General features: G+C 35.3%; 2 protein-coding genes across 2 annotated transcripts; one reads left to right on the top strand and one right to left on the bottom strand.

The window, feature by feature from the left end:
- The first annotated feature begins 79 nt into the window (after positions 1-79).
- LOC126696031 (glycine-rich cell wall structural protein 1-like) lies at positions 80-1,507 on the top strand. The gene has a single exon (XM_050392820.1). The coding sequence runs from the start codon at positions 80-82 to the stop codon at positions 1,505-1,507; it is 1,428 nt and encodes a 475-aa protein (XP_050248777.1).
- A 709-nt stretch (positions 1,508-2,216) lies between these two features.
- Positions 2,217-15,440, bottom strand: LOC126694973 (MLO-like protein 11). The gene is made up of 15 exons (XM_050391541.1): positions 13,974-15,440; positions 12,766-12,823; positions 12,443-12,678; positions 12,128-12,244; positions 11,040-11,103; positions 8,603-8,697; positions 8,192-8,266; positions 7,076-7,161; positions 6,321-6,370; positions 5,964-6,004; positions 5,056-5,217; positions 4,899-4,934; positions 4,553-4,620; positions 4,408-4,468; positions 2,217-2,937 (listed from the first exon to the last, which is right to left on the bottom strand). The coding sequence occupies exons 1-15, from the start codon at positions 14,097-14,099 to the stop codon at positions 2,533-2,535; spliced, it is 1,680 nt and encodes a 559-aa protein (XP_050247498.1). The 5' UTR covers positions 14,100-15,440; the 3' UTR covers positions 2,217-2,532.
- Between the last annotated feature and the right edge of the window lie 1,561 nt (positions 15,441-17,001).

Raw genomic sequence — 17,001 nt, 5'->3', positions numbered from 1 at the left:
AAAGATGGCCATACTAAGATTTGCCTTCGTGGGTTTCTTGGTGTTTGTATGCTTAAGCTTCGGCAGGGCCAGGGTGCTCATGGACACCCATGGTGACCAAAAACTCGAAGACTCTCTTTTAGGTTGGTTAGGTAGTGGGGTAGGAAGTGGCCTTGGCTTTGGTAGCGGTAGTGGCTTTAGTGGTAGCAACAGTGGCTTTGGTGGTCAAGGAGGGGGAACTGGCATTGGCTTTGGTAGTGGTAGCAACCCTAGTAGCCAAGGTAGAGGAACTGGCATTGGCTTTGGTAGTGGTGGTAACTCTGATAGTCAAGGGCAAGGATTTGGCATTGGCATTAGTAAGGGTGGTGGCTCCAGTGATCAGGGTGTGGGAACTAGCACTAGTTTTGGCAGGGATGGAGGCTCTAGCAGTGAAGAGCAAGGATCTCGCAATGGTTTTGGTAATGATGATGGCTCCGACGGTCAAAGTGTAGGAACTAGCATTGACTTGGGCAATGGTGGCAGTTCTAATGGTCAAGAGCAAGGATCTAGCATTGGTCTTAGTAATGGCAATGGCTCTAGTGGTCAAGGGGTAGGAACTAACATTGGCTTTGGCAAAGGTGGTGGTTCTAGTGGTCAAGAGCAGGTATCTGGTATTGGCTTTGGTAGTGGCTCTAGTAATCAAGGTGTTAGAAGCAGCATTGGCTCCGATAGTCAAGGAGTAGGAACTGGCATTGGCTTTGGCGATGGTGGTGGTTCTAGTGGTCAAGAGCAAGGATCTAGTATTGGTTTTGGTAATGGTGGTGGTGGCGGTGGCAGTGGCTCCAATGGTCAAGGGGTAGGAACTGGCATTGGCTTTGGCAATAGTGGTGGTTCTAGTAGACAAGAGCAAGGATTTGGTATTGGCTTTGGTAGTGGTAGTGGCTTCAGTGGTCAAGGAGTGGGAACTGGTATTGGTTTTGGTAGTGGTGGAGGCTCTAGTGGTCAAGAGCAAGGATCTGGCATTGGTTTTGGTAATGGAGGAAGTTTCGGTGGTCATGGGGTAGGAACTGGCATTGGCTTTGGCAGTGGTGGTGGCTCTAGTGGTCAAGGCTTTGGTAGTGGTGGTGGCTTTGGTGGTCAAGGGGTAGGAACTGGCGTTGACACTGGTAAATGTGGTATTACTAGTGGTCAAGGGGTGGGAATTGGCATTGGTAGTGATGGTGACTTTGGTGGTCAGGGAGTGGGAACTGGCATTGGTATTAGTAGTGGTGGCAACTTTGGTGGTGGGGGTGGTGGATATGGGAACGGACGTGGTATTGGGTATGCTCCAGGAGGAGGTGTTGGAGTTGGATTTGGGCATGGAGGTGGTGGCACATTTGGACCAGGATTTGGTGATGGATCTAGTTATGGCACAAGTGGTGGGATGGGATACGGGTCAGGTTATGGAAGCGGTGGTGGGTTTGGCTCGGGTAGTGGATATGGGGTTGGATTCGGTGGTGTAGGCGCTAATCACCCAAAATATAGTAGCGTCATCCAAGGAGGAGACTAAGGGCTTTCTTAGATGAGCCAACAAATGAAGCCCATGGTCATGCAATTGAGATGCCTGATAGCTCCAAATAAAAGCTTCTAAGATTGGCTCATTTTCTAATAAGATATACACGTATATTTTTATGATCCAATAATATAGAATTATGAAAGCCTCGTCTCTTAAAACCAAAGCTTTGTGGGATCTATACTGACTGCTCTACGTTTACAAGATATGTGTACGTATAAAGCAAAATATTCATCACTGAGCAATTAGAGTACATGGCATAACTCTCCCGAGAATTATCAATACTTTTCCTCCCCCCACTTCCCCCATTCCTTTTAATTTTAATTTTATTTTTTTGGTTTTGAAGTGGCATGATTTACTTTCCTTCTAATGCAGCATGAAAATGGCTTGCATTTGCTACTATCCGTTTCACCCTTTAAGTAGCATTGACAACAACTCAAACCAAGGATGATCTTTGAGGTTTTAATGGAAAGAATACATTACAAACCGCTCAAATCTCAGGATTAGTCACTAATGATCAAGAAATAAGAGGGAGATACTAACGAATATTGTTCAGATGGCTCGGAGAGATATAACATTTGGTTGGTTTGGATTAAAATGAATAATTTGCTACAAATCTTAACATTTTAGGCTGCAAAAGTCTCTCATTCCTTGCATGTTTGTATATACTTATTTTTATTTTACTCTACCGAAAAAGGGGATGATGTTTAATGATAAAAGCTTAGAAACTATAACCTCATATCATCACTTCTATCTGCGAGTATACATTTTGGAAGTTTCATGTATATGTTACATCAAAAGCTTGTACATTGGTATCTACTTAATAATCTTACAACTAGTATCCTGTAACTATTCTGTGAGCTTTACCCTTTCATTGGATCTCAGAAATAACCTAGCGAGGACGATTACAAAAAGGGAAGCATCTATCAAGCACATCTCTTTCTTTCGGGAATCCAAGTAAAACCTAATTTTATCAAATGTGGTATATGTCTACTGTTTTCATCATCATTATCTTAATTGATTCACTCTCTTCTGGTTGGCAAAGAACAAGATCTTGGAATACCATATGACTCATATGTCATTGTGACTGGTGAAGAAACTGAAGCACAGGGTCGAAGGAGGGGTGTACCGGCCCTGCTTGAGGTTTCATTAGAAACAGGGGAAGGGCTGGTTGTAATATTAGCGGATGGCTGTAACTCAATATCGGTGAATGCACCATTGGCGGTTCCAGGGGCATCAAACAACTCATGATCATCTTCCTCATGATCATCTTCCTCAAGTGACATTACTGTGCTTGTGTCTGTGTGTATGGTGGAATCATCAGCAAAATTACCAAACCTCCTCCTCCTCCTAGCTGCCTTCCCCCATCCATGTATAGTCTCCCTTATTCTCTGAGGAATTAAGGCTGCCTTATAGTTTGTTCCCATCTGAAAATGAAAAATAAAAATTAACTCCTTGCTTTTAGGATATTTAGTAGATAAAAATATGAAGGCACAAAACATCTGCTGCTATTAATGAGATCTATTATTAAATGCTTCACTTGATGCATCTGTGTTAAGTAAAATACTACAATCTTGTGATACATAGCCTATCTTAAACAACAACAGACATCAGAATGAGGCAATCCACTATCCTAACACTAACATTGTGTTAGTGATTTACTGCTACATAATAACATGGAAGGGAAAGAGTAAATTTAGTAGTAATGTCAGGCTAAATTTTAATAGAAGAATATCAAGAATTAACAAAACTAGCAAAAACGATAACAGAGGCTGAACATGTCATGTCATTTACAGGCATTCAGAAATTATCTGGCAAGCAATATAACTAGCAAACGTTAATTACACACTCAAATTTGCACACTTAATTAAAATGTTCTGTATATGTCTGGAATCAGAAAATCCAATAGTTAGTTGTACGGATTCATTGTGTTAGAAAGAAGGCTTCATTGTCCATCCCCCATAGAGGAAGATAACTGAGCATGGCTGATCAGGGGGTTAAAGCATGGTAAGAGATGAAACATATTTATCTGGGTGTGTGTTGTATTTTCCTATAAAAAAAGTTAATTTCAAAATGCATTGACCATAAGCATGTTCTCAAAGATAACAGTTCCCACCTAGAATTTTATTTTATTTTTTGATAAGTAAGAAAGATGTATATATTCAAGAAGCTACTTTATACATGAAAAGCATAAAGCAATCCAAAAATACAGAGAAAAGAAAACAAAACAGAAAATTAATTACAAAGGAGAAGAGTGTTTAGGAAAAAGGGGAGAGAATCACTAGAAGTGAGTCCCCAAGCCCGAGACCAGTCAAACAAAGATCCACTAAAAGAACAAAGCAGCTGATCTCTAGAACTATCTAAGTCCTCAAAGGTTCACTGATTACGTTCCCTCCAAATACACCACTGTAGGCACAATGGTACTAAGTTCCAAATTTTTGAGGAATGCTTCCCTAACCAATTCCACCAACCAAAGAGCAAATCTGAAACTGTACTAGGTAAGACCCACAAAATCCCAAAAGACTTGAAAACAAATTTCCACAATCAATGAGCCATCTCACAATGAAGCAGTAAGCCAGTAAGTGATCTATAGTCTCCCCACAACAACGGCACATAATACATCGGCCAACAAAATCAAAGCCCCTAAGTCTCAAATTATCACCCGTAAAAATCCTATTCCAAGCTACAGTCCAAATAAAGAAGGAAACACACCTAGGAGCCTTGACTTTCCAAATACCTTTCCAAATATTATGGAGTAATTACTTTGCTTTTGTTGTAAAAGTAATCGAAGTTCCTTAGTTAATCACATTAGCAATCAAATTTGTCTCAGGAGATACAAATAAATACATGCTTTCATGCACATGCTAAATTCCAACTGACCATTTAGACAATAATACCTGAGTAACCAATGCATATAGTGGCAAGGTGCTGTAGCTGCACAGGAATTGTCCAGCAAACCTACAGGTACATGACAGTAAAAAAGGGCCCATTGATAAAAAATTCTAAACAAGATCATCACAACTGGTTCAAAAGGATGCCTACCCCAAAATCAGCCTCAAGTACACAAGCGTATGATTCCATATAAAGCAAGAATTATATCCAAACTGCCACTGCAGTCACAAAAATAAAGATAATTTAGTTTAAATGCTCAGATACTACATCCTTGCATATTAAGTAAACCAGGAAATTTTTTTTTTTTAATGATTTGTAACCACTAAATGCTTTGTAAATATTTTAAACAGCTTGTCAAAATCACATCATTTTCTCCACTAATCTATGTAAGATGAAATAATTTTCCAAGTCAATATAACATTGTTCAATATTGTGCGGAAGAAGTCTTCTCCAGCACTCAAAATGAATACCAATCTAGTTAAGGAAGAGGAAGTACCCAGAACCAAAAGAATGAAGCCAATTCAAATGCGTTCTGCAAAGAGTTAAGAAAAAGAAAGAAACAAGCATATCAATTTTCCTATTCAATATTAAACCAGTAGAGAACAGATCATTAGGGACAAAGAAAAAGGGAACTGTAGATGCCTTTTGCCAACCTGGAACAGAATAAAATGGATCAAGGACAACAATAGTTCTGGCCTCTTAAACCAGAAAAGATCATCTCGAGGCCTCAGCTTTGTTCCTGAGAAGGATCCAGTATTCTCTATTGCCAAGGTTGCAATTACATGCTGCAACTTTGTGCCCACCAGAAGAACAAGCTGCACAAGAACATGTAGAACAAATTAACTTACATGCACGTGAGGAAATTGCAGTCATTGAACAAATTTAAGACAGATGAAGGTTAACTTAGAAATTTCGCTCCTGTTGTAGATCCTCCTACAGGAGATTTACACTATTTTTGGGAGTTTGTAAAAGAATGGAATGGATAGATAATAAATAAATGGAACAGAATATGTTGTATTTTTTCTAATGTGTTTGGGAGTTCATAAAATAAGAAAAATGAAAATGAATATATATATTTACTAACATACCCATCACTTTTTATTTTTCATTTTAAAAAATAGGGATAAAATCATAAAAATTATATTTCACCTCCATTTCATTAAAGGAATGATTTCTTCCATTTTTTAGAAGAATGCTTAGGGAGGAGTGGAATGGAATGATCATTCCCTTGTAACTATTTTATTCCTTCCAACTAAACTCCCAAATAAGTGAATAGATGGAATATCCCTTTTAGATCCTTTTTATTCCATTCATTTCCCACCTCTTGATCGAATTGTTAGTTTTAAGGTGAAATATGTTGATTGTTGATTATTTTTTTGAAAGGGAAATCTTTCGATTTTTTATGCAACTGTCAGTTTGTCAATGCACATCTATGCTACCACCTTAGAATGTACAATGTATTGAATCCGCATAACTGTTAAAGCTACAAATGAAAAAAAAAAAAAATAAATAAAAAATAAATTAAAAAAAAAAAAAAAGAAGAAAGAAAAAGAGAACTTACTGAAATAGGAATGATTGCTATCCAAAAATAGAGATTAGACCCTGTATTGGGCACAAGAAAAAAAAAAATGATTGCATGTTTAGAGAATTTGCAATGCCTTGCGATCAGGTCAAACAACAATCTACAAATGAGATATACAACTATATGAGAAGTACAAGGCTACAAGCTATATTGATCACAGTGACTGGAGCATTCCTACAGAAACAGTCACTTCGACAAGGGAAAAAAAGAATATATATATATATATATATAGAAAGACTAGAAGTATAATCATTTGACCACAGTTTAAAATTTCCTGTATTAAACCAAAGCAAGCATAAAAAAACTATTTATGGCCCCATCTTGCAGTTGCAATACCTTTTACGTTAAACAGCATGAAAGCAACAACGAATCCCCACAGTGGGCCACTGCAAGAGTTTACACAAACAAGCACATTAGATGTAAATTTCTCAAAGGATTTTAATAAAGCAAAACAATACTACTATCCAGGAAAAAAAAAAAAAAAAAAAAAAAAAAAAACAGAAAAACATCCCCTAGGTTCTCTATAGGCAAGTACACTCCAGTGGCCCCCCAAATCCTGCTTGTCTTAGACTAAACAGTAAAATTCCTGATGCGTACAAAAGAAAAGAGCTGAAGAAAAAATTGGAGTATTCTGAAGGAAATCCTGTATCCTCATCTGGTTGCATTGTTACGTATCCTAGATACATCCTTTCATTTATGCCCTTGACATGGACCTTCAACTCAGCTTTAGTAAGAGTTCTGTGACATTTCTTTACGCCATTTAACCTTAAAATGATTTTATTCGAGGAATTTCTAAGCAGTGTAAGCTTTTAAGATTATTAATAACATAGAATAGTATGATTAAGAGATGAACACATAAGGTAAATCAAACTAATAGAAGCCTATTTGCAAATAATTTCCTGGAAGTATATAACCAATAAAATGTCATGAAGATTGCAATTTGATCTCAGTAGCAAAAGCAAATCCAAAGTGATGCTTAAAATTCAATAAACAGAAGATAAGAGGTCACCATGTATGAGCAGAAACTAACAATAATAGTTTGAACATAATGTGGCAATAAAAAAAATAGTGAACTGTAAAATACAAGTTACCTCACACCAACTATCATTTGGAATTCATCTTCCATGGAGCGGACCATATAGCTATGAAAATCATATTTTAGCCGGAGGTTGTGATTCTGCCATGAATAAGGAAAAAAAGTAAATAGTCATATAGCAGTTGGGATAAAAGTACTTCTAACATAGCAGCAGGAAATAACTTTTACAATGTAAAATGCCTCACCAAATTAAATATCAAAAGTAGAGACATGAAAAGGAAACAGATCTCACAATGTTGTAAATATAACTGATTCGAATGCAAGAGAATAATCACTATCGAAAAATGCATAATAGAGTTCCACAGTGGAAATCAGGTCAAGTTCAAAATGGTCAAGACTTATCAGTATAATAAAGCATAATATATTGGATTTTGTTAATGAATGCCCTAAGGGCAGCAGTTAAGATGCATTTAATGCTTTATTCTAAAATGTTTTTATACATTTTTTTTAGAATAAAGTCAAACTGTACACATCCAAAAAAGCACACACAACCACAATGACTTTGTGCTTGTAAGCCAATGAATCATTAACATGTGTATCTTATTTTTTTGAAAAGTGGCATTACAACTCATAATTGAACATTTATTAGTCTTTAACTTGTGCCTTTAGGGCACTCGTTAATAGGAACCTATTATATCTTAAAGATACATACAACCTGAAATAGAATGAAATAGTTGCTAAAACAATTCAAAAATATTATGTACAGTTTCCTATGTATATTATGAGAAGAAATGTTATTTTAAGAGTTTTGCATCATAATATTGTCTACCAAAACTATACCACAAGTCCATAAACAGATACCATCTTCCTCTTTATTACCAGACGAGTCTTAAAATAACAGTTCTTCCAGCTAAATATTGGAAAGTTGCATGAGTTTGTGATTTGAATGATTTATATGCTTCTTTGTTTGGTGATTTTTCCCCAGCATGGCAGACATGCAAACCTAGTTAACAATATTAAGATTGACTCAAATTTTTGGATGTAACATAAACAGGGGTAACCTGTGGTAAGACAAGGTTTATATAGTAGATTTTAGAAAAGTATTTCTGAAATTAATATCTTAGGATGCCAGGCTAAAATTATCTCTTAAACGTGTGAGAACATTGCATACCACGATGAAGCCCTTACGGAGTGCAAGGTAGTCAGCACGGACCACTGAACGCCCAAATTGCCGGAAGAAACATGTCTGCAAGTTAGCAAAACTATAAACCTTAATATAAACATTATAACAACACAACAACTTTAGATGAGGAAAAATTGATCCTCTTTCAAAGAGAAATATCAAAGAAACAATACTCTTGAAATTAAAAAAATAATTTAAAGAAGCACACATGCATGGACATCACCAAAAAGCCATTTAGGTGTGTATGCATAGAATTTCTCCCCTAGAGTTTGATGATATGTTCTTTATGCTGTTTTATCAATTAAATATTAGTAGTTATTAAAATATTTTTTCTTATTTCTTTTTTAATAAGTACCACTAAAGAATAAAGTACAAGAAAAATAAAAGTAGTGAACCTACCACCCAGATAAGGAAACTATTCTTGGACAAATGGTTTGATGTGTGAAATTTGACAAATGTTGATTGCCTTCGCAATTTCTGCTCTCTTGTGATTTCTATTACCAAAAAAAAGGTATTATTGAAAAAAAAAAGAAAAAAAAAAGAAAAAAAAGAGAGAGTGAGAGAGAGAAAATCTACAATAGCAACACTATACCACATCAACTAAACTATAAAACTCTATTGATCATAAGCATCGAATAAGATCATAACTGATCACTCCAAAACCAGTAAGTACTTTGACAAAAATACAGTGCCTGCAAATTAAGAATGGTTCCTGGGAAGTCATTAAGATTGGCATGATACATCAATTCTCATCTGATCTCTTTTCTTCTTATTCTTCTTTTTTTTTTCAATAATGCAAGTACTCTGTTATTTTATAGAAAATGCAAGTATTTCTTTTCTTGCATCAAGATCATAAAAATGAATAAAACAATGCAGGTGATGTACTCTGTTAGTTATATTTTATGCTAAAAAAAAATGTAAGGGTAAATACAGTTCAGAGTCAAACTTGAACTTGTAGGAGACACTACATTATATAAAAGACATGAAACAATAGTATTAAGAATATAAATTTGATTTCATGAATCATGATTAGAAGATCAATTATTGGAACTCCTTTCATACTCAGGCAATTGATGGAGAAGTGTCTTACAGGTGTTCACTGACTCCAAATGGGGATATGAAGGAAGGATCTGGTGATTCTTGAAAATAAGGGAATTTTAACTTGACAGGGGAATTTTAACTTGACAGGCCTATGCATCTAAGGACATGTGAGATAGAGCAAGAACAAGCTTCGTATTGTTTGGGGGGAATGTCAAGTGACTTTCTGATCACAATAACATTTTCAGTCATTATCAAACCTTCATGTTCTTGCACTTATTAAACTTACTGAACATATACTAAAAGATATGCCATGGTGCATGTTATCTGCTTATTATGATCTGCTGATGAAATTGAAGTATGCTGCATATCAAGTCAGAGAAATAAATGATAGAGATGCTTCATAATATAGAGTTTAGGATAAACAGAACCAAGATAATAAAAGAAAAGCACTTCTCACTGAACCAGGCATTAAATTAAGGGTGCAGAGGAGATTGATTACCATGATACATCCAAAGTAGAAAAAATGCCCTGAAGTGTCAATAAGAATGAAGTGGAGCCAGTAATTGGAGCAGTATGTGATTGCTTCCAAATGTTTAAATCTTGGACTGCTATGTGATCAATGATATATGAAATCAAAATGGGAAACACAGTATCCATCATGCCAACCCATGTTTTTATGACACCCAATACTGGATAGTTACAAATCATGTCCTTGAAAGGAAAGAATCAAGGCTTGCCTACAACTCTTTTAGTTATAACTGATCTTATGTAAAAAATCAGCCTAGGAATGGGAGACAATAAATTTGCTGGCCTGAACAAAACAATATACCTTGCCAATGAGCTTTAGCTCAAATGATACCTCCTCATCTTGTGAGACCAAGGCAGAGGGTGAGGTTGTGGGTTGAAGCTACATGTTTCTGTAACTTACCAATAATTAAAAAACAAAAGACCTAAAAGATGGAAAAAGGAGGATACTAACACCATATTATAATGGTGTCTCTCATTGAGCTATAATGTTATATAATTTTGGTAGCTTTAGGAGCCAATGGGCCTCACTCACCAGAGGTTCTTGAAAGGAAAAAACTTACACCATGCATGTTGGCAGTGCTGTATGCTGTGTGTTAGAGGAAGGAGCAAAGCTATTGAAAGAAAGTACATGGATGCACCCATACTCATGACCAAGATATTTGGATTGGTGGGAAGGAGCAGTTAATATAATAAAGAAATCCTTATAGCTGAAAACTGCTATTATTACTTGATGGTTGCATGAGGATGTTGAGTAAATCTTTGACTACATGAGAAAGCCTCTCCTTCAGTGACAAAAACATAAATATCCATTTTTTATTTATGGCTGGGAACTATTCCCTACTAAATTACTATAAGCTAAATCATCTCTCATTTTCTTGCTCTTAAAACCCTTACCTATTGATCTCTATTTATTTCTAGATGATGATAGTTCTTGTAGTCCTGAATCTATTAGATCTTACCAACGTTGCTAATAAAATTATAGCACACATATTTTTCTTTCAAAAGGAAGAAACTCTAAACAATGTAGGATCCTAGACAGTCAAAAAGATTCCTAATGCATAGTTATCTAATAATAGATCATACCAACATTGCCCATAAAATTATTGCACAAATATTTTTCTTTCAAAAGGAAGAAACTCTAAACAATGTAGGATCCTTGACAGTCAAAAAGATTCCTAATGCATTAATTATCCAATAAAATAATTGTGTGAAGGGAAGTATCAAAGATGACTGTTAGTTAATTATACCCACCACCACTTCAGCTTACCAGTTAAATCATCATGCCGGTCTATGTGAGCCTCCTCATCCTCCCATAGCCTCCAGCTGTGAATCTGGTGGAATTTATACAATTTTAAACATCATTACAATACAACAAAGGCACTTGCATTATATTTTCATTGATTCCAGTTAAGTTACCCAGTATATCAAAAATATCATTACACAGTACACTTTCAGAGAAAGGATCAATGCATATAACTTGATTATATACCATTTCCTTTAAGAGCAATTTGACAGAAACCAAATTAAGCTCAACAAAAAATACATTAAGCTGCACATCATACACTCTAACTTCACATATGTACAGCTACATATTAAGCCCTGAGAAGCTGAAGTAGTACCAAGAGATGCTTCTTGCTTAGAAACCAAAAAGGCATGTTGTAACATGAACATACCAAATAGGACCAATAAAGTGCTTGGTCTCCTTTTTTCAGAAATTTGTTTGTATTTTGCTTCAGGTTTAGTAGGTTGTTTTTTCAGGGGATTAGGTATACTCGATTCTTATTGGGTATCCACCTAAGTAAGCTGTGGGGTGTTCTTGAACTCCAAATGTCCTTATGCTGGTTTAATATTTTATACCCCCAACCCCCCCAAAAAAAGTCTAAAATAGGATATGAATTAAAACATTTATCCTGAAAAAAATTGGTACTCTTACCACATTCCATATCTACTAAATAACATTTCCTGGATACAAAAGAGTATGCAACCTCTACTTCAGCTGATGGCTTCTTAGTAAGGCCATGGCAGCCCCCATGGGCAAGCAGCCAAGACAGCGTTTCGTGGGCACATTGCCTTGGGTTTAACCTCCAAACAGAACGGGGCAAAGAGTACCTTGCCCATGTTGGCAGGTCTGGACCAATAGCTTACATACTGTTGGTGTATCAAAGTTAACATGATCCATACTATTTGTAGCTTGCAATTGAGAACATTAGAACAACAAGATTTGACATTGCAATTTGATATGAAATCACACCAAAATAAGACATCAATATTTCTTTGAGACTTTGTAGACAACTATAGAGCAAATGAACATGGAACTTCTCGGTTAGGTTAAGCGTACAATTCAGAATGTCTAACCTTCACAATTGCAAGCAACATTGTTAAGCAGCTGTAAGATATATGTGTTATTGCCATGACAAAGATGAAACGGTGCAACTGCTCAAGACCTTGATATGAGACAAATGGCTCACGATCCTGTGGAACAGAAGAAATTCTATATTATCCAAAGATTATTCTGAAATTTTACATATATTACACATAAGACACACATATCTTCGCAGACACACGTGCATGCGCACACACACACACACGTGTGTGTGCATGCGCATAGGCATGTATTATGCATGTATTTATAGAGATTTTTGGTTTATTTCTTATAGATAAGTGATGTACCTTTGGACAGGTATTTTCATTCAAGTTATTCAACACCCTCCTAAACAAGTGAGGTAGCAAAGAAACCATCAAGAGTTTACGGTCCTCAGATGACTTGTTTTCAGTTTCTTTCTCAATCTCTGATCTGGAGCATGGAGCAAAAGTGCTGTCATAAAACCTCGATGGGATGCAAATATTTGCTATCATGCTTGAGGTAGCCGTTAAAAGAAGAGAAATAAATCCAAGCAGCATCAACTCTGATGAGAGAAGCACATAATGAAAGTTTATAACTGAGTGTCAATAAGAGCCTCTTATCACCAAAATGTAAGACTAATGCTTAATACCTTCTTTCATTTTCTCCACAGCTGCAAGCAAGGGCTTTCGGTTAGTTTTCCGTAGCCACTGAAACAGAAAAACCACAACCTCAGATGGAATACATACATAAGTTGTACAGTTCATATTGTTAAAAGTATTGCAAAAGGGCACATCAAAATTTCTTGGGGTAAGGAAAGAAATGATTAAGAGTCAAATATCTTGTAGAGTTGTTAGTCTAAAAAAATTAACACTTTAAAATTTCAAATCACTGTACAATGATTCACTGGGTTGAAGCTTCAAATCTAAATCAGAGTGTCTTATGTAACTCAGGAAAAGATGTGGCACATCATGTATGTTATGAAGCCCACTACTAGATACCCATACAATAGTTGATAAGATATATACAGATTAACATGAACATCATAATGTAAGACCCAACTCAATAAATCTTCATCCCAAAATGGGTCAGCAATTGAAATGCCCAAACTGGTGTCAAATGGACACTTCAGTCAAACTGGAAGCTTCTTACCAGAGTTTCCAAGGCTGTACAAAAGTTCATGTTGATATAGCTGTGCCCAAGTCTTAGGCACCAAAAATAAATTCAAATGACAGTGTGGAGCATTGAAAGGTTGTGTAATCAGGGTATCCACCTAAATAAAGTATAAACAGACCAACTTATCTTCTAAATTCTATGTGGAAGTTTGCAGAAAACCATCCACCGTAAGAAACTAAGATGGTGGGGTGCAATGCTATTTGCCAACCCAGACTTTCTGTCTTTCTCTGCGGATGAATCTCAAGCATGGTTTTTTTTTTTTAGTCAAAACATATTATTACCAAAGTGCCTCAAGGGGATTGAGCATGTAGATAATCACCAAAGTGCCTCAACAAGCCTAGGGATAGCTCCACTTGATGGGAGAAGTAAATGGTAATATTGCGTTGTATAAATTCTATCATATATACACGAGTCACATAACATACATACAAAAGCAACAAACTTTACATCAAGTCATCAACTAAATAAAGTTGTCTCAACATCAAATACAAACATTTGAAATAAATGTGGAACAGTCCAAAGTTTTAGTTAAGTTAAATGTGACCTCAACGAAGCTGATCCTATGCAAGAATAACTGTCCCAGATTGCAGTCAATAGATAAAAGCAGAAGTATAGACATTGCAAAACTTAATTAAACTGACATGTTTGATTCAACAAGCAAAGAGAATACGGAAAACTACTTACATGGCTCAATCGGTGGATGGATCGTTCCACAAGCAAAGAAACAGCCACGAAGATTGTCAACACCGTAGCAACAGACCACGTTGGGGTCAAGGCCAAAGATCGCATTTCTTGGGTATTTTCAGCCATTCTGAATAATCTTACTCACAGATCTTAAACCTTACCCCAAATACAACCCCCAAAAATTCCTACACTACAACTATCTCAGCAGAATTTCCTCAAGTGTACAACTTACAATCCAAAATCCTCGTCCTTGATAATAAAACAGTATCCACATAGACAATCAGAATCATAATGACTACTTCATCGTCCAAAAACGTACTGATATTACATAACATGAAATCAGAGCAAGTCCTAAAATGTGATCCCTTCAAGAATGACACACAGAGCTACTCAACCAAAATAGAAATACATACTCAGAAAAAGCCAACACAAAAAATGGTTACTCCTCAAATCTTAATTCCAAGCTCAAACAAACCCACAAAATGACAAATGCAAAAAAAGGGTATGTAAAAGAACCTGGAATCCTTGGAATCTTCGCTCCCAGAATCAGATACAACTTCACAATCTTTCTAACCAGAAAGTATCACTGCCACTGTCTCAAATACTAAATCTTTCTAGCCCCTTACACTGGAAAAATGTGAACTTGCAAAATCAAAACCCCAAAAGAACTTCAGCTTTCTCAGTGAACCAGTTGGGCCCTGTAATTACTAATTAGTAATAATTTCCCAACTACTGCTGCTACTTTTTCTACACTCTCTCTCTCTCTCTCTCTCTCTCTCTCTGGAGAGTTCCTTTCTTTCTTTCCAAAAAGCTCTCTCAGAGTCCGTGACTGTCTCTCTCTATAGCTTTCTCTCTTTTCCTAAAATGTATAACTTTTTTGTGGTCCCGCAAAGCCTTGGAGATTCTCAATTATAGAGCACCCACATTCAGTTCTCGGATCTACTCTTCCACTTGTTCATCATATGCACAAAAACAGATTCAGAAACTGGACACCCAGCTGGACCCATTTGCCAACTCCAAGAAAAAAGTCATTTTTTTTGCATGAACTTGTTCTTCCTTCTCTTCTTGGGCTTGTAGAACCGCCATATGTTACACTGTGACACACTAGCATTAGTAGTAGTACTAGTCAAACAAATACATATATAAATTTAGGACCATTATCGATAGGACAAGGTTTCTCTCAATAATATGGAAGTATGGGACAGGTTTGAGGTTTCGTGTGAACTGTCTAGCCTAGGTAAACACAACTCAACTAACCAAATGCATGTACCTTCACCAGAGAGAAGAGATCTTAAAAAATTTTATAGTAATGAACAGGGTTGGAAAATTTCAAATCAGCACAGACAGAGAACTACGTCGTTCGGATTGTATTGCTGATTGTTCATTTGTTTGTGCACATTAGCTTTTCACTTTTTCTTTCTCTTTTGCCCGCTAATCACGGAGAGTTGGACCTGGAAGAACCTGGAAGATGCACTGTTTTAGTATAAATTAGTACTAATAAACAAAACAAAACAAAATGTTTTTTCAGTTTTAATCATAGTGTTTTACAGATTTGTTTTTCTGGTTTTAAAGTATGCATAGTGGCCTAAAAATCTGTCTTTCTTTTTTCTTTTTCTTTTTTGTGTGCTAAACTGTCTTTCTATTGATAAAAAGAAAAAGAGAAAATGATTAGACATAACGGTGACATGCTATTCTTTCTTTTTAGAATAATACTATAAATATAAACTATTTTATAAATTTTTTTATAAATTATTAATATGGTGAATAATTGTTAGTAAATGAAAAATTAATATTAATGGCAGATTTGAATGAAAATTAATAAGAGGTTTGTCACATTAATATTTTGTAAAAATATTGTAAAATAGTTTACGAATATAACATCACTTTTTATTTATTTATTTATATATATATATATATATATATTAACAATAGAATCTACTAGAGTACCTAATAATTACTTAGTACTTAATAATTACTTTTTTAGTGTCACAATTTTTCTCACAACTAAGAGTAGTGGAAAATATTGTGAGTATATTTATTAGCGAGTCAACCACAAGAAAGTTGCAAGAAAAATCGTGGCACAAAGTTGCTAGAAGAACCAAAATTGGAATAAGGGAAAAATATAAAATTATTTCAATTTTTATTTTTTCTCATGCTCAATTAAAAAAAAAAAAAAAAAAAAAAAGGGTATCCAAGTTTTGTTTTAATGTACAACCGGATGTTAGGAAGTGATTATGAATTGATGTCACATTTTTAAGCACGTGCACATGCATGTGAATTTGCATAAACAAATCATTTTAGCCTTCATACGAGGAATTATTTAATGACTTAAGGATCCGTTTGGTATGGTAATTCAAACACGTGTTTTCAGTTTTTAAACAACATTACACGTATTTTTATACATTTTTTCACCCACACGTATTTTTACACATATTTTCAAACAATAAAATACATGTTTTTAAGTGCATGTACCAAACACTTCCTTAATTTTTTTTTTATCTTTCAACACATGTACAATACAAAAAACGAATCCCTCATCCTTTATATTTATTTTTACGGGTAACTCTACAATATGGAGGTCTAGAAATCTTGATCATTTATCTTGAATTAAACCACTTTTTTTTTTCTTGGAGAAGATTTAGATCTTACCATATTGGTGATAACCAATAAATTTGTATAGTTACAAGTTCATTTGTGTTTTTTAAAGATAAAGGTATATAGTTCAAATTCTAGAGAAGATAGGATGAAATTTTGAAGAAATGGTCTATTCTATTGCATATATTTAAAATTTCATTTCAATTGCAATGACTTTTTTCCAGCTATTTAAAGCCGTATGAGGTATGAATACACTTTTTTCTTGTTCCAAAACATAAAATTAGGCCCAAAAACAAAAACTCCATAAGAAAAGAATGTACCTTTGTGACTTTGTCCATTGAACGTAAAACCTTCTCTCTCTCTCTCTCTCTCTCTTTGGGTTTTTCCTTAATTCATTACATGTCTTTGAGTTATATACCAAGATGAAAAAAGC

This window comes from Quercus robur, chromosome 8 (assembly GCF_932294415.1).
Source record: "Quercus robur chromosome 8, dhQueRobu3.1, whole genome shotgun sequence".
Taxonomy (NCBI): Eukaryota; Viridiplantae; Streptophyta; class Magnoliopsida; order Fagales; family Fagaceae; genus Quercus; species Quercus robur.
The sequence above is the reverse complement of the archived record's forward strand: the minus strand, read 5'-3'. Positions and strand labels throughout refer to the sequence as shown.

Excerpts from the sequence above, each read along its gene's own strand:
- LOC126696031 (XM_050392820.1), top strand. The coding sequence starts at position 80 with ATGGACACCCATGGTGACCAAAAACTCGAAGACTCTCTTTTAGGTTGG.
- LOC126694973 (XM_050391541.1), bottom strand. The coding sequence starts at position 14,099 with ATGGCTGAAAATACCCAAGAAATGCGATCTTTGGCCTTGACCCCAACG. Across the intron at positions 6,371-7,075 it reads CAAATGATAGTTGGTGTGAG|TGGCCCACTGTGGGGATTCG; the intron begins GTAACTTGTATT and ends AAACTCTTGCAG. Across the intron at positions 5,218-5,963 it reads TAGCAATCATTCCTATTTCA|CTTGTTCTTCTGGTGGGCAC; the intron begins GTAAGTTCTCTT and ends GTTCTTGTGCAG.